Source organism: Hippopotamus amphibius, chromosome 9, assembly GCF_030028045.1.
Source record: "Hippopotamus amphibius kiboko isolate mHipAmp2 chromosome 9, mHipAmp2.hap2, whole genome shotgun sequence".
Classification (NCBI taxonomy): domain Eukaryota; kingdom Metazoa; phylum Chordata; class Mammalia; order Artiodactyla; family Hippopotamidae; genus Hippopotamus; species Hippopotamus amphibius.
In genome coordinates, this window is record NC_080194.1 from 49629103 (window position 1) to 49652684 (window position 23582).

At 35.8% G+C, this 23582-nt stretch overlaps 1 protein-coding gene across 1 annotated transcript in view; it reads left to right on the forward strand.

The window, feature by feature from the left end:
• Positions 1-20938, forward strand: part of MMP20 (matrix metallopeptidase 20) — a 46313-nt gene extending 25375 nt beyond the window's left edge. Inside the window, exons 7-10 of the mRNA XM_057695100.1 lie at positions 5927-6063; positions 7047-7203; positions 19724-19827; positions 20838-20938. Coding sequence (XP_057551083.1) covers positions 5927-6063; positions 7047-7203; positions 19724-19827; positions 20838-20938 — 499 coding nt within the window. The remainder of the gene's footprint in view (positions 1-5926; positions 6064-7046; positions 7204-19723; positions 19828-20837) is intronic.
• Positions 20939-23582: the final 2644 nt, after the last annotated feature.

A 23582-nucleotide genomic window follows, 5' to 3' on the forward strand; every position in this document is an offset into this window, starting at 1 on the left:
TGTATCATTTGAAATCATGGTTTTCTCCAGATATATGCCCAGGAGTGGGACTGCGGGATCATATGTAGCTCTATTTTTAGTTTTTTAAGGACCATCCATACTATTCTCCATAGTGGCTGTACCAGTTTACATTCCCACCAACAGACTAGGAGGGTTCCTTTTCTCAACACCCTCTCTAGCATTTATTATTTGTAGACTTTTTGATGATGGCTATTCTGACCAGTGTGAGGTGATACCTCATTGTAGCTTTGATTTACATTTCTCTAATAATTAGCAAGGTGAGCACCTTTTCATGTGCCTCTTGGCCATCTGTACGTCTTTGGAGAAATGTCTATTTAGGTCTTCTGCCCATTTTTTGATTGAGTTGTTTGTTTTTATATTGAAATGCTTGTATATTTTGGAGGTTAGTCCCTTATCAGTCACATCATTTGCAAATATTTCCTCCCATTTTGTAGATTTTTTCATTTTGTTTATGGTTTTCTTTGCTGTGCAAAAGCTTTTAAGTTTAATTAGGTCCCATATGCTTATTTTTGTCTTTATTTCTATTACTCTAGGAGATGGATCCAAAAAGATATTGTTGCAGTTTATGTCAAAGAGTGTTCTGCCAATGTTTTCCTCTAAGAGTTTTATAGTATCCAGTCTTACATTTAGGTCTTTAATCCATTTTGAGTTTATTTTTGTGTGTGGTGGTAAAGAATGTTCTAATTTCATTATTTTACATGTCTCTGTCTAATTTTCCCAGCACCACTTATTAAAGAGACTGTCTTTTCTCCATTGTATATTCTTGCCTCCGTCATCATAAATTAGGTGATGATAGGTGCATGGGTTTGTCTCTGGGTTTTCTATTTTATTCCATTGATCTATATTTCTGTTTTGGTGCCAGTACCACACTGTTTTGATTACTGTAGCTTTGTAGTATAGTCTGAAGTCAAAGAGCCTGAGCCCTCCAGCTCTATTTTTCTTTCTCAAGATTGCTTTGGCTATTTGGGATCTTTTGTATTTCCATACAAATTAAAAAATTTTTTTGTTCCAGTTCCGTGAATAATGCCACTGATAATTTGATAGGGATTGCATTTAATCTGTAGATTGCATTGTGTATTACAGTCATTTTGCCAATATTTATTCTTCCAATCTAAGAACATGCTATCTTTCAATCTGTTTGTGTCATCTTTGATCTTTTTTCATCAGTGTCTTGCAGTTTTTGGAGTACAGGTCTTTGCCTCCTTAGGTAGGTTTATTCCTATGTATTTTATTCTTTTTGATGTGATGGTAAATGGCATCATTTCCTTAATTGCTCTTTCTGATCTTTTGTTGTTAGTGTATAGAAAGGCAACAGATTTCTGTGTACTGATGAACTCTAATAGTTTTCTGGTAGTGTCTTTAGGATTTTCTATGTATAGTGTCATGTCATCTGCAAACAGTGAGTTTTATTTCTTTACCAATTTGGATTCCTTTTATTTCTTTTTCTTCTCTGATTGCTGTGGCTAGGACTTCCAAAATTATGTTAAATAAAAGTGGCAAGAGTAGGCATCCTTGTCTTGTTCCTAATCTCAGAGGAAATGCTTTCAGCTTTTCACCACTGATTATGATGTTAGCTGTGGGTTTGTCGTATATGACTTTTATTATGCTGAGGTATGTTCCCTCTATGCCCACTTTCTGAAGAGTTTTTATCCTAAATGGGTGTGGAATTTTATCAAAAGCTTTTTCTGCATCTATTGAGATGATCATATGATTTTTATTCTTCAGTTTGTTAATGTGGTGTATCACACTGATTGACTTGCAGATATTGAAAAATTCTTGCATCCCTGTGATAAGTCCCACTTGATCATGGTGTATGAAGCTTTGAATGTACTGTTGGATTTGGTTTGCTAGTGTTTTGTTGAGGATTTTTGTGTCTATGCTCATCAGTGATATTAGCCTGTAATTTTCTTTTTAGGTGGTATCTTTTACTAATTTTGGTATCAGGTTGATGGTAGCCTCATAGAATGAGTTCGGAAGTGTTGCTTCCTCTGCAATTTTTTGGAATAGTTTCAGAAGGATAGGTGTTAACTCTTCTCTAAATTTTTGGTGGAATTCACCTGTGAAGTCATTCACCTGTGATCCTGGACTTTTGTTTGTTGGGAGTTTTTAAATCACAGATTCAATTTCAGTACTTGTGATTGGTCTGTTCATATTTTCTCTTTCTTCCTGGTTCAGCCTTGAGAGATTGTACCCTTCTAAGAATTTGTCCATTTCTTCTAGGTTGTCTATTTTATTGGCATATAGTTGCTTGTAACAGTCTATTATGGTCCTTTGTATTTCTGCAGTGTCAATTGTAACTTCTCTTTCACTTCTAATTTTTTTGATTTGGGCCTTCTCCCTTTTTTTTTTAATTGATGATTTGGCTAAAGGTTTATCAATTTTATTTATCTTTTCAAAGAACCAGCTTCCAGTTTCATTGATCTTTGCTATGGTTTTCTTCCTTTCTATTTCATTTATTTCTGCTCTGATCTTTATGATTTCTTTCCTTCTGCTAAATTTGGGTTTTGTTTGTTCTTCTTTCTCTAGTTGCTTTAGGTGTAAGGTTAGGTTGCTTAATTTGAGATTTTTCTTTTTTCCTGAGGTAAGCTTGAATCTCTATAAACTTCCCTCTTAGAACTGCTTTTATTGCATCCCACAGGTTTTGGATCATTGTGTTTTCATTGTCATTTGTCTCTAGGTATTTTTTTATTTCCCCTTTGATTTCTTCAGTGATCCATTGTTTGTTTAGTAGCATTTTGTTTAGTCTCCACATGTTTGTGTTTTTTGCAGTATTTTTCTTGTAGTTGATTTCTAATCTCATAGCATTGTTGTCAGAAAAGACGCTTGATATGATTTCAATTATCTTAAATTTACTGAGGCTTGCTTTGTGGCCCAGCATATGATCTATCCCGGATAATGTTCCATGTGCACTGGAAAATAACATGTATTCTGCTGCTTTTGGATGGAACGCTCTAGACATAACAATTAAGTTGATCTGGTTTAATGTGTCATTTAAGGCCTGTGTCTCCTTATTGACGTCTATCTGGATGATCTTGATCTGTCCATTGATGTAAATGGGGTGTTCAAGTCCCCCACTATTGTTGTGTTTCTGTCAACTTCTCCTTTTATGTCTGTTAACATTTGCCTTATGTATTGATGTACTCCCATATTGGGTATATATAAATTTACAATTGTTGTATCTTTTTTTTGGATTGATCCCTTGATCATTATATAGTGTCCTCTTTGTCTCTTGTAACAGTCTTTAAGTATTGAGTAGCAATAGTATTGCTACTCAGTACTCATATCAGACAAAATAGACTTTCTACTCCAGCATTCTTTTGATTTCCATTGGCATGGAATACCTTTTCCACCCCCCCCCCCCCCTTCAGCTGTTCTTTTCCAAAAATTTTATAGATTTTTGTTTTGCTCATATTTTAAATTCACTTACAGCTGTGTTAGGGGGTTACTTGCTATAAATTTTTTGTCAGTTTTAACTTATTTATTAGTATAATCTATAGGTCTAAGTTTGTAAATCCTCTGAGTATGTGTTCTATTGCTTTATTACCCACCAGACATAATTTTTCTTCATTAATGTACTGAAAATCTTCATGAATACAGATTCTTTTGGAATTTGTGATACTTTACATAAGTATCACATATAAGTAGTGTCTATTACTACTTTATGCATACAGTGTATACATTATAATATGTCATAAGAGTGTTTTAACTAAGGTGTCTTAACTTTGGCACTATTGATATTTTGAGCCAAACAATTCTTTGTCATGTTGGGCTGTCCTATGCATTGTAAGATGTAAACTAAAATGTCATCCCTGGTCTTCACTAGACTCCAATAGCACTGCTCCCCCTGCCCACTTTTCTCATTTCTTCATCCCATTATGATAATTGCCTGAAAGGCATGCTTTGTGCCTTAGTGAGAATCTAGCACAGTGATTTGTGCAGAGTCAGCATTTCAGAAGTATATATTAAATTGAATTAATTGGGAAAATTTTGGATTCTTCATCAGATTCCCAGTTAATTCATTGTTTTCTCCTTATCAAAGATGAGATTATGGACTGTTGACATGATCTCTTTTCCTATTTTCATTACCTGATTCTTTTGGATACCCAAACCTGTGCTCATTTTGTGATGGTGAAGAGAATGCAGAGGGAGAAAGCAGTCCCTCTGATCTTCAGCAAAGGCTAGGTCTCACTGGGTAAAGGATCAAGTTATAAATAGAGAAAAACCAGAGGTCACAAAGCTGAGAAGGAGCAAGTAGATAAGTTAGGGAATGTGATGAAAATCAAGACAGCTGGAGTCTAATTGGCTCTGTTTGCCCCTAACCGCCACTGACATTTGGGCCCATCAGACTTTCAGGGTCTCAGTTTTCCACCTGTTAATACATATGTCTAGATAAGGTTGTTATGTGTACAGCTTGGGGAGAGGAAGTATACCCTCAGTGGACTCCTGCCACACTGAGTATTGTCTACGGTAGGTGCCCAAATAATAATTCTTAAAATGGACAATATCCCGCCAAGTGACACTTCACAGTTTATGATGCACTTTCATATGCTTTATCTCAATTGATCCTCATAATGATCTCATGAGATAGGCCAGGTATTATTATTTGCATTTAAGAGATTATGAAACAGGCTTGGAGATACTGGTCAGCATTGGCATTGCAACTCCAGCTTACAGCCTTCTAAAACACAATGTGCTTTTCATTCTGCATTGTGGTGCTGCTAGGAACATGAAGAAGTATTTCTCTCTCTCAATACAGCTCTCCTTTAGATTTTGTCATCAGCTTAAAGTGCCTCACCTGGATGGCTTCACCAGACGCCTAAACGCAGTGGCATCCCTCCTGTGGGGTATAATCTGTGTTCCCAGAGCATCATGAGCTTAACTTTTCATGGTATGAATTGCTCTGAATTATAATTGTCTCATCATTTATCTGCCTCTACTACTAGATTATAGTTTCTTGAGGGCAGAGCCTGAGTCTTGTTCAGTGTCTTATTCTTGATGTCTACCTCAGTGCCTGCTGAAGGGTGCTCCATAAATATTTGTTAATTTAATTAAAAATTAACATAAGATTTGAGGAGTGCCTAAACTTACCATGTGAAAAATTAAATGTCAAAACTTTGTTACAATTTCCCTGTTCACAAATAATTTTATGTATTGATTCTAGCTTATATGTAGTCAAGAAAACTATTCATATTTTATAAGAATGACTTTCATCTCCAAAATTCAAAATGGACCACATTTACATTGAAAGTTTCAGCCTAGTACCCTCGTGTATACTCCCATAATTTTATGTAAATAATATTGGATAAATGGCTTGTTGAGTTGCTAAAACTTAGTTTAACGTGTGTGTACAAGAGTTTCTTTGAACTAGCCACTAGGTCCAAAGATATAGACATTTTCAACAGATAAGTACATAGGCAACATAATTTATAATTGTTAATATTTTTTGCTGTTTTTACTGGAAATAATTAGCCTCTCCCAACCACAAAATTTGGCTCATTTATATAATATCCATAAAGTGCACCTTGATGGTATTTATCTTTATGAGATTTTAATTTTTAAAACATCAGAAGAGGAAAGGGAAATTTGTAGCAAATGGTACTTGGAATAAGAAGGTGTATAAATCATTGATGTCAATCACTGATGTCAATTCTTGCTATATCCTTTCATGTTTTGAACATCCTTAAATAAATGAAGGAAAGGGGATTGCAGAGATGCTAAAAGAATGAAAAGGGAGAAGAAACTGTCTACTAAAGTCAAAAAAATTATGTTCTCCTTAAAAACAAGGCAAGAGCAAGAGGCATCTAAAAATGGCCTCTGAAGTGTGGTTTGCAGTATATTTCAGTCCAAGTTCAATTGAAGATCTAAGACAACCCTTGATCTTGATTTCTTTTCCATTACCCAATAGGATTTTCTGGCGTCGGCAGGTTCATTTGATGTCAGGGATCCGACCCAGCACCATCACCAGCTCCTTCCCCCAGCTTATGTCCAACGTGGATGCAGCTTATGAAGTGGCTGAGAGGGGCACAGCTTACTTTTTTAAAGGTACCCTAAAGATCCCTCAAAGAAAGAAGTGGCAGGGTACAGTGCCTGTTATGTTTGGAATACCTAGTACTGTCAGCATTTGTTAGTGATCACGGAGCATGTTCCAGTCACTCCTTCTCCTCAGATTGGAGATAAAACACCCCTCTACTGTATTGTGACAATAACAGGAGTGACAGTGACTATCAAACTCTTCTCAGAGCCAAAGATGTAGTCTAGTGAGGCACTGTGATAAGTAATAGTGTCCAGGGAGGTAGAAACCTGGTCCCTGACCCATGGGCCTCCACTTTGAGTGACATGGTATACTCTACTGAGAGCCTCTAATTCACAAAAATCAGCACAGAACCCACAGGAGAACAATACAAGCAGCTGGGGGTGGAAAGACACCTGCAACTTCAGGAGATGGACACACACAATATCAATCTCTGGCTCCAGCCCTTTACTATTTGAGTGACTTTGGGAAGTTATCTAACTGCTCAGAGTCTTCATTACTTCCTGTGCAAAATAGTTATAATAATAACCTTGAAAATGTGACAATGGCTAGGCAACAGAAGTTGTCCCATAAGTGGTAACTATCAGTTTTAGCTTGCATCTTCTGATGCCAAGGGCTAAGGATAGAAGGTTAGTGCCAATTTAAGCAAGAATCAGCATTTGTGTGTTACTTGTCCCTTCTCTTTCATATACATATGAGACTGAAATGAGCCTATACAGATGAAAGGTATCTTGAAAAAAATGAATGTGTTAAATTTAAGACACAATTGTATCACTAGTATTGCTTTCTTAAGGCATCACTAGGGATTTTGCCTCCAGGGCAAGTTTTAAATCTTCTGCTGAATTGAATAGAGGCTTTTGTCTCCTATTGGGTTTTAGCCATGGTAAACATCCCATAAACTAGCCCCATTTGTGATCCTGCATAGAAATCCTCATGAGTGAAGAGCATCACTGAATGGTACACAGTTTTTGTAAACTTTAATTTCTGTTTCCAGGACCCCACTACTGGATAACAAGAGGATTCCAAATGCAAGGTCCTCCTCGGACTATTTATGACTTTGGGTTCCCAAGATACGTGCAGCGAATAGATGCTGCCGTCTATCTCAAGGATACACAGAAGACCCTTTTCTTTGTGGGAGATGAATACTACAGGTATGGCTTTTCTCCTTTTGTCCAGATGTATTCAGTGAGAAGGAAAAATATTTTTGCAGAAAAGAATGCAAGGCAAATTTGCGATAGGCCCATTGACTCTTCTCAGCCACTGGGGTGTCATTTACTGATGGGTGACACTGTCTTCAAGATGCAGAACCATTCAAATAAGTGAAACATTCATTCAATAATCCCATTGTTTGGACTTTAGCACATGGATCATCCTAACCTTTCAAATCACTCCTTAACTGGACCCCCAGTGGCCTAAAAACGTGGGTGTAGCACTCCCAATATCTAACTACCCATAGGGAATGCCTGAAAGAAGAACTGATTCCCTCTTATGTGAGTATTTATGCATTCCAGAATAGTCTGTGATTTTTGTGCAAAATGAATGTGGTCACGACTGTGGAAATTTTTGAAGGAAATTTTTGCTGAAAGGCACAGGTCTTATTGTTAAGTCCTTTAACCCAGAACTTGAAGATTCTTCTCATCAAAAGAGAATCATATGTAATTTCCATGCCTGTCTTGCAGGAGGTTATTATAAGTAGATCCAATCACTGTACATAGGGTCACACCTCATCTCTCCTGCCTCATCTCACCACTTTCGTTGACTCATGTTGAAGAAATGAGTATACCTTCTCTCTTCACAGTTCTCATTTTAGCATTGCTTGTTTTTCTGAACTTTAAGAGAGAAGAAAAAAACAGATTCTAAACAAGCAACTATGCTAAATACTTTAGGTCCATGTTAGGATCTGGTTGGCAGAGGACCCAGCTTTGGTCCAAGGGTTTTCATTTTATTTTACCTTAACTATTTTTAATAGCCATTTCGGTGGCATAAAATAAATTTATAAATAAATATCTGTCATCTTCCTCCACTTGACTGATATCTTCCTCAATTTAGAGCTGAGGAAGTAACATAACTGAAGCACAGATATACTTCATGGAAAGGAAAATTTATTTCATAAAAATGGATGTCAAAATGTGGACCCTACTGACTTTTCTGGGCCACCAAGAGTCCTGGCAGCTTTGCTCAAAATATCGTGTGCTCTTATAAGTTGTCACTTCCAGTCCAGTGTTTAAATCACTAAGTCAGCTAATTGTCTTTCAGAACTTCCTTTATGAAATAGCAATAGTTATTCACTTATTAAGCCCCTAATATCTGCTGGGCATATTCTCCAAAGTCTTTCTTTAAATTAAGGTGGCTATAATCACTGTGCTGACATACAGGAAGATAGATATTGAGAAACCCAACTTCCACTTTAGGTTTTCAGAGAATGGCATCCAGAGATGCATGTATGAGCAGGTGTGTTAGAGTGTGAGTTGTGATTATTCAGTTAATTTGTCCAAGCCTGATTCTCCTTGGGGGGATTATCCACTGTTCTATTATTTCTGTTCTCCATTCATCACTTGGTCTTTGGACTAATCTACCACCCACCAGCACCCACAGTAAAGCATGGACTTCCACCCAGGCAGTACTGACACTTAGCAACTAACACAAGGGGCTTGGTGAGAGGTTTTTAATTCTGTAAATTTAAGGATGTGGAGGAGAGGGTCTCTGATTTTAACAATGCCTGATCCCCCTGAGGAAATAGTATTGAACCTTTCCAACTGAACCTCTGTGAGTGTGTATTAAGGAAAAGTCTTCAGTAATCTAGATAAAACAGATTCATTAAAAAGTTGGCCTAGAGCATTATTTCAAATATTAAAGAGTTCATTTTGCTGGAAAGGAAAAGAAACTGCAGTAGACACTTTGGATATTAACCTCCCAGGGTTATTGAGAGTGTTAAGTGATATGATGCAGGTAGATACCTAGCACAGTGCCTGGCACATAGTAGCTGCTCAAAAAGTGTGACTGTTCAGTAATAGTAGGAACTTTATGGTAATTAACAAATAATTGCTTTAAAAGTTGTGATAATTAACAAATGATTGCTTAAACTTCAATATTCCTATCAACAGCAATCCAGTCAAAGAGCTGGTCAAAGGGAATTTCCTTTTTAAATACTGAAGGGCCCTGACATTGCACTGAAATCTCTGTGTTTGGCAAAGCAGAGACAGTCCTTTCAGTGGTGGGAGTCTTCTACTTTATACTCTCCAACACACACACTGGTTTACACACTAAGGAATAAGACAAAAAACCTTGACCTACAGCTCAGAAGTTCAGGAAAAACTATGTATCATTTTTATTAATAAATCCCCTTGAATTCCACACATTTTGCTCATGCATATGACATCTTGTTGTCTTGCAAAGCCCTGTATTGGTTAGAAATTATGTTCAGCTGCTAGTAAGAGAGACCCAGTGATAAATGTGACTTAAACACATGAGAGTCTTTTTTCTCATATATGTAAAATGTCTGAAGTTTAACAGATTTAGAGCTGGTAAGGTGAGTCCATGGCCATTACAGACCCAAGTTCCTTCTGACATTTTGCTCTAGTATTAACAGCTTCCATTCCCATGGTTGCCACAGGATTCAAGGTGGCCAATGGCATCTCAGCCATTACATCCTATTCTAAATAGGAAGAAGGAGGGCTGGAAGGAAAGAGCAAAGGAGGCAATGAAGTTTTATAGGTAAGGCACATGGACACACTCAAAAATACAGAAGCCTCAAGTTACAGACCAATAGTTTAACTACAGTGGCACCCATTGACAGTGTGTTAGAGTTTATTTTCCTTAGTCATTCCGCAGGTTCTTCTTTGGTCCTCATGTTAGTTCAGTCTGTGACACAAATAATGTGCCAAGGGAAGGAAAGTCTCTGGATATGCTTGTTGTCAGGGAAATCTTCCATGAACCCCTAGGGCTGGGGGCCCATTTTAATGAATGAAGTGGCATGAGAAAACTACTGAAGAACTTCCTCCACTGAGGACTGAGTATTGGCTTGGGGCCAGGTTGATTCAGGCTCTATGAGTAAGATCCCACATGTCAGTGTAATATTGACAGTAACTTACAGATGGCAGCCCACAGAACTACAAAGTGAAATCCAAAAGGGGTCTCTGCCATGCTGGTGCTGTCACATGCTACATCACCAAATGACATACTGATTAAACTTTACTAACAAGGGCTACTTCCCCATACATCTGTTTGCTTTTATTCTTTCTTTTCCTTTTTCTAGAATTCAGCCAGTTTTTTTCTTTACATTACTTCCACCACCTATGGTTAATTTCTCTCTATAGGTGTTCTCCCTTGCCTATTAATACCAGAGCAGTGATTACACCAAGGAGTTTCTGAGAACTGGGGAGTGGGAGGGGGAGTTGCTATCAGCTCCATCATTCTTTGAGATGGTCAGTGTTTTCTAAATTTTGTATAAAGTGACTTACAAATCTACAGGTTCCAGCCCTTTTCCACTCCTAAATCACTCTTTCTATATAGGTAGACTGGAGGCATGATTGATGCAAAGTAGGATACAGTCTTCCAAATTCTTTCCTTCCTAGATACCACAAGAATACTGGAACTGGGTCTGTTTATTTAAAGATGTTATAGCTAGTCACCATAGAGAAATAAATAATAAGTAATAAAAATAAGAAAGATGTGTAGAGTTCAAAATCTTGGTTTTTTAATCTTATTTTTTTAAATGTATTGCCAAACTACCACATTCAGCCTACATATATTGGGCATGACTAAATGTCAGGCTCTATACTAGGACCTTGACACTCTTAAGAAGGCACAAAATTTGCTGTTTAAGATTGTAGACAAGAGTAAGAGAATGTTAACTGCAACTCGAACAGCAATCATCTGGCAACCTGGATCACCTTTCTTCTTCAGTTTAATCCTCTTCAAAATGGAGGCAGAGATAGTATCTACTTCATTAAGTTGTGGAAACGAATGAGAAAAATGTGAAATGCCTGTCATATAGTATGTACTCAATTCGTTTGGGTGTTATTAATGCCTTCAAGAAGTCTTACAGTTGAGAGTAAATGTATAGATAAGAAATTAAGAGCAATCCAGGTGCCACAAGTGGCCTCGTAGAAGACTGCACAGGGATCAGTGGGGCAAAACAAAGAGGAAATGGCCAATTCTAGCCAAACTGTCAAGAAAGAGTTCTTAGAGGAAGCAATGACTGAGCTTCATCTTGAGAGTTGAGTAGGAGTTTACCAGACAAGAGAGGCACGGTGTCTTCCAGGCAGAGAGAGCAGTTGAAGCAAAGGCATTGATGCATGAAAAAGCCTGTGTATAGGAGGAAAACCTCAAACAGTTCAGTATGATTAGAACATGGGCTAGAATGAGAGATGTGGCCCAAGGACAGAGATCAAAAGGGCCTATGCCTTTCTAGGGAGATCAGCGTTAATTTATAGAAAAGAGGGATGTTTTTTGAAATGTCTTAAACAAGGAAGTAACCCATCAAGATTTGTGTTATTAAAATATCACTCTGGCAGCAGTGACTGGATTAGAGGGGATAAGACTGGAAGTCAGCCAAACCAGTTAGGCCAGAAAGTAGCAGGAAACATATTCAGAATGCTTAAAGAAAAAAATTCTCAGCCAAGAATCCTATATTCTGCAAAGCTATCTTTCAAAAACGAAGGCAAAATAAAGACATTCCCAGGTAAACAAAAACAGAGTATTTGTTGCTAGCATCTTCCTTACAAGAAGCACTAAAGAAAATTCTTCAGGCTTCAGCAAATAACCCCAGACAGTAATCTGAAAATTTGATCCACATAAAAAAATAAAGAGCACAAGTAAATGTAATTATGTAACTATGAAATGTAGTATAAATGTATCTTTGTTCTCTTAACTGATTTTTAAGTTAACTGTATAAAACTATATATATATACACACACACAAATATAAAAAATTGTATTGTTGGGCCTATAACATATAGAAAGATTTTATATATATATATGAACTCTGAAGCAGATTATGGTAAATTAAAATATATATATGGTATGCTCTATAGCAACCACTAAGGAAATAACTTTATTAAATGAAGTGAAAAAAATCATGAAAGAAATTTAAATGGTACATTGGAAATTTTTCACTAATGCAAAAGAAAGCATTAAGGAGGAAAAAAGGAACCAAAAAAGACATGAGATATGTAGAAAACAAAAGTGAAATGGCAGATATAAATCTAATTATATCAATAATATTAAATGTGAATAGATTAAACAATCTAATCAAATTGCAAAGGTTGTCAGACTGGATAAAAAAATCAGATGTCACTGTGTACTCAAAGATACAAATACACTGAAAGTAAAAGGATGGAAAAAATATATTGTGCAAACAATGACCATAAGAAAGCCAGGGTGGCTATGCTAATATCGGGCAACAAAAAGTATTGAAACAATAGCTTTAAAATAAAAAGTATTATTAGGAATAGAGAGGGACAGTTTATAGCGATAAAAGGGTTACTTTACCAGGAATATAAGACAACCTAACAACAGGGCCCCAAAATGCATGAAGCAAAAAAACTGACAAAAATGAAGGGAGAAAACAACAAGTGAAATAATCATAGCTGGTGACTTCAATACTTCACTTTCAATAATGGATAGAACAACTGGACAACAAGATCAATTAGGAAGGGAAGACTTGAAAAGCACTATAAGCCAACTAGACCCAACAGATAGATATGGAACACTTTACTCAGCAGAAGAAGACTACCATTCTTCTCAAGTGCATGTGGAGTATTGTCCAGGATAGATAATAAGTTAGGCCACAACACAAGCCTTAATAAATTTAAAACCATCGGAAGTCATAAATATCTTCTCTGATCACAATGGAATAAAGCTAGAAATCACTACCAGAAAGAAAACTGGAAAATTTATAAATAAGTGGAAATTATGTATCATACTCTTCACAACCAATGGGACAATGAAGAAATCACTAGAGAAATTAGGGAATATTTAAAGATAAATGAAAGTTAAAACACAACATATGAGAACTTATTGAGGCAGTTAAAGCAGTGCTCAAAGGGAATTTCTAGCTGTAAAAACCCATATTAAAAAAGAAGAAAGAACTCAATAATCTAACTTTCCACTTGAGACATGAAAAAAAGAGCAAATTAATCCTAAAATAAGCAGGAAAAAGGAAATAAAGATTATAGTGAAAATGAAAGTAGAGAATATATAAACAAGTTGAGAAAATCAACAAAACTAAATTTTATTCTTTGAAAAGGTCAAGAAAATTGACAAACTTCTCGCTAAACTGACCTAGTAAAAAAGAGAAGACCAAAATTACTAAAATCAGAAGTGAAAGAGGGAACATTACTACCAACCTTACAGTAATAAAATGGATAATAAATGAATGAAAGATTATGTGCCAATAAATTAGAAAATTTAGATGAAATAGACAAATTCCTAGAAAGATACAAAGCGATGAAACTGAGTCAAGAAGAAATAGACAGTCTGAATAGGCCTATAACAAGTGAAGACATTTAATTCATAATAAAAAGAATTATCCATAAAGAAAAATCTAGGCCTACGTGTTTCGCTGGTGAATTCTACCAAAATATTTAAAGGAGAATTATTGCCAGTTTTTCACAGACTCCTCCAAAAATTAGACAAGGAAGGAACACTTCCCAACTTATTGTATGAGGCCCAACATTATCTTTATAAGGAAACTAGACAAAGTCATCACAAGAAAATAAAACTTGGGACCAATATCTATTGTGAATGTGGCTGCAAAAATCCTCCAAAAATACTAGCGAAATCCAGAAACATATAAAAAGAATTACACACCATGACCAAGTGGGAATTTTTTCCCAAGAATGCAAGATCTGTTTAACATCTGAAAATCAATTAATATAATACTCCATACCAATAGAATAAAAAAATTAAAAACCATATTATCATCTAAATAGATGTAGAAAAGCATTTGAGAAAATCAAACACCGTTGCATAATAAAAACATGCAATAAACTAGGACTAGAAGGAAACTTTTTCAATCTGATAGAAGGCATCTCTGAAAACCCACAGTTGATATATTCAGTGGTAAATGATTGGATGCTTTCCCTCTACAATAAGGAACAAAACAAAAATTTCCACTCTCACCACTTCTATTCAACATTTTACTGGAGGTTCCAGCCAGGGCAATTAAGCAAGAATGAATGATGATATTAAAAATTAGTGATACAAAAGATTGGAAAGAAAGTAAAACTATATTTGTATTTTATATAATCTTTTACGTAGAAAAGCCTAAGGAATCCTCAAAAGAAGAAAAAAAACATTAGAACTAATAAATGAGTCCATCAAGTTTGCAGAGTATGTGTTCAATATGAAAAAAAATCTATTGTATTTCTATACACTTCAATGAACAACGTAAAAATGAAATTAAAAAAACAATTCCACTTACAATAGCATCAAGAAGGAAACATTCTAAGAAATAAATTTTAACAGAAGAAGTAGAAAACTTATAATCTGAAAACTTCAAAACATAGTTGGAAGAAATTAAACAAGATCTAAATGGAAAGCTATCTTATGTTCATCGATCAGAAGCCTTATGTTTTTAGGATGGCAGTTCTCCCCAGATTGATCTATAGACTGAACACAATTCCTATCAGAATGCCACTGATTTCTTCATGGAAAGTAACAAGCTGATCTTAAAATCCATATGGAAACTCGTGAGACACAGAATAGCCAAAATATTTTTAAAAAGAACAAAGTTGGAGAAATCAGATTTCCCAATCTCAAAATTAGAAAGCAACAGTAATCAAGACAATGTAATACTAATATGAGAACAGACATATAGGTAAATGGAATAAAATTGACAGTCCAGAAATAAATCCATTTATCTATGCTTGGTTGATTTTTTTACAAGGAAGCTAAGGTTATTCAATAAGGAAAGAATAAAATTAACAAGTAAAGCAAAATTAAGGGGAAGAGCAGGAATTCCAGTTTGTACATATGTAGTTTGACATGCTGGTGGGACCAAAGAATGGAAATGTCTGGAACGGAGTTGCACATACAGGTATTGAATTCAGAGAATTCTGGCTGGAGATATAAATTTGCATTTCATCATTCAATCAGGTAGTAATTGAGAACATCAATACTTTTCAACATTGCTACCAATTCTTTGTTTCAGAATTCTCTCATAGTCTCTTTCCTCCTGGGGACCTGGTTCCTGACACTTATCTAGGATGGTACATGGCAGCTTCTTACTCTTCTCCCTTCTCTTCATTCCTGACCACTCTCCGCCCTGCCCTCTCTACTGTGGATCACAAAGGTCCCTTCCTTCATGAAAGCCATGTGATTCCCAGCTAGAAGTAGATTATTAACTTCACTAAAATTCCACTAGATTTCACTAGAAAGGTCTCCTTGAAGAAACTTCCTGAAACATATATCTTAAATACTTATTAATAAATTCCTCTTTTGCCATCCTTTCTCATATTTTCTTTAGACATCTTTTAGCAGACTGAACTCCCTATTCAGTACTTCGAAGAAGGCAGAATGGAGTTAACTTTTGCCATTGACATAAGTTAGAAAGCACAATGAAAATGCTAGAAATTCATAACAAATCTAAGGTCTGAGCATAAAATTAAACAATATGCAGGTACTTTACCAATATAGTCCCCAAAGCCTTAGATTATAAAGGTGGAGAGTAAGATAATATATATAAAAAACCACATCAGATATCTATAGCAATATTGCTAGTAAAGTTTAACTGTCAGTAATGATTTATTTAATATCTATACCCATTAATCAGTATTAAATGATGGAACAAATACCCTTAAAGGAAATAAACATAGTTACTGGTCAATCATTTTTAGTTAGTATTTAGGTTTCACAAATAAGACCTCATTAATGAGAAAATGTATGCAATGATTTTAGCAGGTATCTAGTATACTTACAATAAATATTTTCTTAGTATTCAAATATTGATGATTTATTACGTGTTAGGAATCATGTATTTTTTCATATTCTCTCATTTTCCCATCTGCCTTCTCAACAATCTCAAGAAGTAGGTAATACTATCTCCATTTCACAGTTAAAAGCATTGCATCTAAGAGATCAAGTGATTAGACCAAGGTCACACAGCTTAAAATAGCCCATCTGAGGCTATATTTTATGCCCTCTGAATCCAAACCCAGAGGTCCTTCCCATCTGTCATATATAGTTACTTTTCATTCTCTTCACCATTAATTTACTTATTTACTGTCAATTAAAATACCCATGCCCATAATTCTCATCCTGTCATATAATTTTATTTTCTTTTACCCTCAGCAAAATCCTCAATATACTAGTAGACCTTCTAATCCCTTTTTTGCTGAGGTCTCTGGGCTACCTCCAACATTCTCTAGCCCTCCTTTCTCCTCTTCTTGTCAACCTTGCCTGCTATTGCAAAATATTATCTTAATGAGGTATGTTTAAAAAATTAGGTAAAGACTAAACTCTTTGATGACATAGGATCCGAGACCAAATCATAACATTCACTCAACCTCATACTAGCCAGTCAGTTAATGGTTCTTGGGGCCAAAATAAACTACAAATTTTTACAGCTTGGGCCAGATCTTGATGTTGACATGTACTAGGCGTGTGTGTGTGTGTGTGTGTGTGTGTGTGTGTGTGTGTGTGTGTGTGTGATTTCTCTCATCCTCATGACTACTATATTCCAGATAAAGAAACCAGGGCTCAGAGCTCAGAGAACTTTCCCCTGATCGTAGAGCCAGCAGATAACAAGAGTCAGAACTCAAACCCAGAGCCATCTGACTGTGCTCTTTGCTCTATGACAGAAATCTTCAACTCTCTCTCCAAAAACCATAGCCTAGATCATCACAAAGTTTTCATCAGTCCACAGAAAAATAAAAATAGCACAATATTATAATGTAGGGGAGTGTGATCCTGGTCAGTATTATTGGCAAGAACCATGTTTTATTCTGAGATTATGTCCTTTCTACCTTTTTTAGTAATAAAGTTTCTTTTCTTTGTGAAATGATAATGAAGATAGGTAATAATTTTTATTTTGATGGTTGGTGGTAATGTCCTTACTTGGTAAAATGAAAAGTAGGTAACCCAACGTTAATTATATAGGCCCATCTACACGGTGTCTATGTAAAAGGTCCAAGTGAAATATACATGTTATCGGCTAATCTTAAAATGGTGACTTATGTGTCAGACTGATACTTTGAGATAGATTTTATTGAGAATAATACTCCGTGGAAAGCAGTTATAGGATAAGAGGCGAGAGGGCAGAGAGGGGGTTGATAGAAAGGGAAGGGAACTATTAAATACATAAGTGGTAGAAGGAATGGAGGAAAGAAAAAATTATTTCAGTTTTGCCAAAAATTTTGCCTACATTTTTATAAATATAATTGAAAATTAAAATTCTCAGCTGGACACTGGCTTCTCTAAAATTTCCTCTGAAATTTTATTTACATATAATATTATTACCTCCATTATCCTCTGAATGTATATATAAAATTTTAGATGTCACCATCTTGGTAAACAGACAGATGAAGAGAGAGCAATATCTTTTTCAGATCTTTCTATTGGATCTTTCTAATAGTCATAATTTTCTCTTTAAAATTTATTCCTATGTTATTTAAACAGTTTTTCTATTCCCACAAAAGATCTTTACTCTCTCCTTTCATACTTTCTAGATTTCTCACTCCAATTTAAATATAATACAAGCAGATCCCAACTTATAATAGGTTTCTCTACAGATATTCTGTAGTCAGTCACTTGTTTGGAACTGAGAACACATTTTGCCATAAAACAATATAAATACTTAAGTTCTCAAAATCACTCATAAGTGTTTAATGAACACAAAGGTAAGGCATACTTCTAATTGTAATAGCTCAGCTTCTAATCTCTATTCAGAGCAGACAAAAGAGGATAAAGACATGAGAGGCATTTCAGCATTTTCCCTGAGCTGAGGGGTCAGCATTAAGCAAAGAATTCAAAATGTCATGTTCTCTGGCATACCTCACCACACATTTCCGTCTATATCTACAGACACACCAAATGCCTCTTGGCCACTTTGTTCTTCCTTTTGCATCCCTATCCCCAAATATTTTAAGCTTTATAATTATTCTCCTCACTCCCTCCAGTCAAAGCATCCATTTCCTCAATAAAACTGTCTCAGGGAAGTGAGAGAAGAAAACCTAGTGAACAAAGATCAATATGTAAACAAATTGTACTTCCATTTTTAACAAAGGACTCTAGATTTCAGACACTGGAACAAAGTAAACAAAAGAAGTCCAAGCCATGGGAGAGGCAATATCCCTGGCTGTTTTTTTTTCCAGTCTTTCCTGATACCTTGCAACCACTCTTAATAGCATGCAAGTGCCCTGTCCCCACTCTTTATTGGCACTTCTGAAGACAACAAAATACCATAAATGGCTTCCATTTTTATTTGTGCTTATCGTAACTCATATAGCTCAGTTTTCCCCTTGGTCTACTGGCAGATTCTAATGGCTCTCCTGGAAAGGGAGTTTGGACTTCTACTTCTAGGATTTAGCTTCCACTTCTATCCTCAACACCTCATAAAGCACCTCAACCCACTAGTCAGTTTCAGCCTGAATACTTCTTTCCCAATGTTTGATCCACTCAACATCATGAGAGATCTGTCCCCTGGCATGTGTAGTCATAGCCACATGAAAGGCACATTTCAGGAGAAGGTGGGTGTGATCTGCTGCTGCAGGAAACTCCCAGTGGCCCAGGCACAGGAGAAATTGTCTGACCTTTTGGTGGGAAAGGAGTGGGATGTCCACCTTGGGAATGCCCCCATTGGGAGCGCTATGCTGATGAAGAAGGGACTTTTTCACACTTTAAATGAAGTCTTCTTGAAGGGAAGAGAGTCTGCTCTGCCTACATGCTGAACTCATACAAGTTATGCTGACTCACATGAGTCACAGTCTTTTTCATATTAGATCACAAAGAGATGTATTAACCATTCTTCAGAGTTATCATTGCACATTGTGGATTCAGAGAAAGAAATCTAATCTGCTTTTTGGTCTGTTGTATAATCTTTCTAGGAAACAAAACAATCAAATTCAATTAAAAGAATTTAAAAGGCAGAGTCTCCATTATTCCAGATTTTCTCATTTCTTGTCTTTCTCTATTGACCATTCACACATTTATTTATTCATTCATTGTACATTATTTGTTCAATCCCTCCTCTATGGGTACACAGCAAGAAGCTCATTAACAAAAGCCGCTGTGACGGGTTTTCAACTGTTTGCTAAGCCAAGAAATTCATACATACAGAACGTGAGAGAGAAATTAGGATAGTAAATAAAGGACTAAAAATATATGTAGTGTTCCCATTGAAAGGCAGTATTTTTTAATTATAGAAATATGATCCTATAATTCTAAACAATATAACTAATTCTAAACAATATATCTGACAATATTTTAAAGAGAATGCTTAGAGAAAATGACTCCCAGACTCATGGTCCCAGAATCTCTGGAACCTGGAAGAGTAATGACAGAAAGTGTGTGTGTGAGAGAGAGAGAGACAGAGATGGAGACAGAGAGACAGAGAGAGAGCTAAAGAAAATCGTAAGTCAGCCCTGGTTAAATATGCCTGATTAGCACAGTGCCCTCTACAATCAATAAATACCTCTTGTTTATGTTATTTATGAAATAACATTTCTTCCAGCTATGATGAACGAAAAAGGAAAATGGAAAAAGACTATCCAAAGAATACTGAAGAAGAATTTTCAGGAGTTAATGGCCAAATAGACGCTGCTGTGGAATTAAATGGTGAGTGTTTCCACTGAAAACTTTCTTTGTAGAAATTGTAACAAGAAATCTGGGGTCTGCTTTAACATAACAGAAAATGGATTTCCAAATAGGAGTTCTTGGTTTTTTTTTGTTTTTTTGTTTTTTTGGCCCTGAGTCCCTTATAAATTTAGCTAACCAGATTAACCACCAGAAAAAGTATAAAAAGCTTGCCATTAAGGTTCTCTCTTTACAAATGGAAAGTTTTAAAAGTATAGCTTCAGTCCATTACTCAGCTACATCATAAAGGCCATCCAGTCAAAATCACCTTTTTCATCTTTAAAATGCACACACTCTTAACCTTCCCAGTGCCTTTCCCCACTCCATCACCCCATTTCTGAAGTTTAACACATAGCTGGGAAAGTTGAATTGAATTGAACTGGATTGAGAAGTTTAATTGAATCTTTTGAATCTGTGAAAACAGTCTTCCTGAGTATGTAGCATAGAGCTGGACACTGTTCAGAAATGCAAAGACAGTTTCAGATATGCTCTCTCTCTTGGAATGGTTACTGTCTCTAGGAAATGCCCCTCCATCCAATACAGAGGAAATTACTGGGAAACAAGACAATCTATAATTTAGTACTGAACTGTGTGGTAGTCTTCACAATAATTGCAAGAGGTGATCTGAGAAAGAAAAAATCAAAACAGATATCAGTTGCTGTAGATTTCATGGTGGGACTTCAGCTGGATTTTAAAGAATGGCTAGAGGTTTGACTAGGGGAAGAAAAAATGGGGGGCATTTCCTGGAGGGGAACAGCCTGAGCAGAAGCACAAAGCATGAGCAGAGAGAAAGATGAGACAGATTGACATATTAGCGTGTCAGGTTCTAAGGGCTCAGGAGAGAGCTGTACAGAGGATTAGCTAACTGCCACCTGACACATTCCCAATTCCCCTTTGGTGCCACCTCAAGAAAGTTACAACTACAAGACAAGCACATTTATAAATTTGCAAGTTATTTTCAGTAACCATAATTTCAACTTTGTCTCTTTTAGGTTACATTTACTTCTTTTCAGGACCCAAAGCATACAAGTATGATACAGAAAAGGAAGATGTCGTTAGTGTGCTGAAATCTAGTTCCTGGATTGGTTGCTAAATAGAAAAGTCTAGTCTTTCCTAAGGAATGAAGATGACTGAGAGCAGCTGGTAACTGGATCTTAAGGACTAAATCAGAACTCAGGTTACGTATTCTTCTCGTGGCCTTCAATTCTAAGGGTAATTTAGAATTCATTGAAAATAATTACGCTTCTAAACTGTTTCTTAGTTTCGGATTCAGAATTTTAATCCAAATGGAAATCCTATATGGTCAACTTTACACAAAATCAGAATCAACACAATGCACTCTTCAGTTAGACACCCGTCATTTTTTTCTTACCTAATACACTGAGGCAAATTGATAAATTTGATTTTTATTTCCAGGAAGAAGCCTACTTGTGGATTCCCTGACATGTATTATAATTCTTTTAATAGGAAATAGCATTACCATACAAATTATAATAATTCTTTTCAAGTAGTGGCTTTTTTGGACTTAACATTTATTATGATGAATATAAATGTATCCGTCTTTAAACATATCACAGACAACATACTGTATAAATCTTGTTTCTTATTGTTTGTGTGTTTGTTTGTTTAACTCTATGTGTGCTCACTAATCTTTGAAGTAGGTGATAGTGGGCAAACCTACTCAAATGGATTTTCATGCTAGGTAAGAGACGGGCACTTTGCAACAGGAAGATTTTTAACACAAGCCAATAAAAATGTTGTATAAGAGCAGTTCCTCATTTCTCTTTAGTTAATGTTTACTAGCTTCTATCACACTTTGGCAACAAATTCTGTGTACATGTAGAAAACTCAAACCTTGAGATAGTATCATGAGTATGCAGACCCAGAAGAAATAATAGCAATTCACTCTTTTTCCTTCTTCCTGAAAATAAAATGCCCTCAATGAAACTAACTTTAACCCATTTAAGTGGGTCTCTTCTGAATAGCTTTCCATTTAGGGAAGTTTGTCTTTAGTTTTTCTTACGTCAAGCTAAACTTTTTTTTCCTACCTAGTCATTAGCACAGATAAAATAACAGCTGTCTGTCATTCTTTTTTTTTTAATCTTACATTTTAGTAGGCCTACTATAAAACACTGATAAAGGAAATTAAAGGTAATTCAAAGAAATGGAAAGATATCCCATGTTCTTAGATTGGAAAAATTAATATTATTAAAATAGCCATACTACCCAAAGCAATCTACAGATTGAATGTGATCCCTATCAAATTACCCATGACTTTTTTCACAGAACTAGAACAAATAATCCTAAAATTTATATGGAACTATAAAAGACCCATAATTGCCAAAGTAATCCTGAGGAAAAAGAACAAAGCTGAGGCACAACCCTTCCAGACTTAAGAAAATACTACAAAGCTACAGTAATCAAAATAGCATGGTATTTGCACAAAAACATATGTATAGATCAATGGGACAGTATAGAGAGCCCAGAAATAAATCCACGCACCTACAGTCAATTAATCTTTGACAAAGTAGGCAAGACTATACAATGGAGAAAAGACAGTCTCTGCAGCAAGTGGTGTTGGGAAAGCTGGACAGCTGCATGTAAATCAATGAAGACAGAACACTCCCTCACACCTTACACAAAAATAAACTCAAAATGGCTTAAAGATTTAGATATAAGACATGACACCATAAAACTCGTAGAAAAGAACACAGGCAAAATATTCTCTGACATAAATCATAGCAACGTTTTCTTAGGTCAGTCTCCCAAAGCAATAGAAATAAAAGCAAAAATAAACAAATGGGATGTAATCAAACTTATAAGCTTTTGCACAGCAAAGGAAACTATAAACAAAGCAAAGAGACAACCAAAAAGAAAAAAAGGACAGCCTACAGAATGGGAGAAAATATTTGCACCAATGCAACTGACAAGGACTTAATTTCCAAAATACACAGAGAGACCATACACCTCAATAACAAAAAACAAACAAACAAATCAAAAAATGGTCAGAAGACCTAAATAGATATTTCTCCAAAGAAGACACACAGATGGCCAAAAGGCACGTGAAAAAAAATGCTCAACTTCGCTAATTACTAGAGAAATGCAAATCAAAACTACCATGAGGTATCACCTCACACCAATCAGAATGTCCATCATTAAAATGTCTACAAATAATAAATTATGGAGAGGGTGTGGACAAAAGAGAACCCTCCTACATTGTTGGTGGGAATATAAACTGGTGCAGCCACTATAGAAAACAATATGGAGGTTCCTCAAAAAACTAAATAGAGTTGCCATACGATCCAGCAATTCCACCCTGGGCATATATCTGAAGAAAACTCTAATTCAAAAAGATACATGCACCCCAATGTTCATATCAGCATTATTCACAACAGCCAAGACACAGCAGCAACCTAAATGTCCATCAACAGAAGACCGGATAAAGAAGATGTGGTACATATATGCAATGTAATACTGCTCAACCATAAAAAAGAATAAAATCATGCGATTTGCAACAACATGGATGGACCTAGAGATTATCATACTAAGTAAAGTAAGTCAGAAAGAGAAAGACAAATACAATACTATGTCACTTATATGTGGAAACTAAAATATGATACAAATGAGCTTATTTACAAAACAGAAAGAGGCTCACAGACATAGAAAACAAACTTATGGTTACCAAAGGAGAAAGGAAGGGGAGGAATAAATTAGGAGTTTGGGATAAGCAGATACAA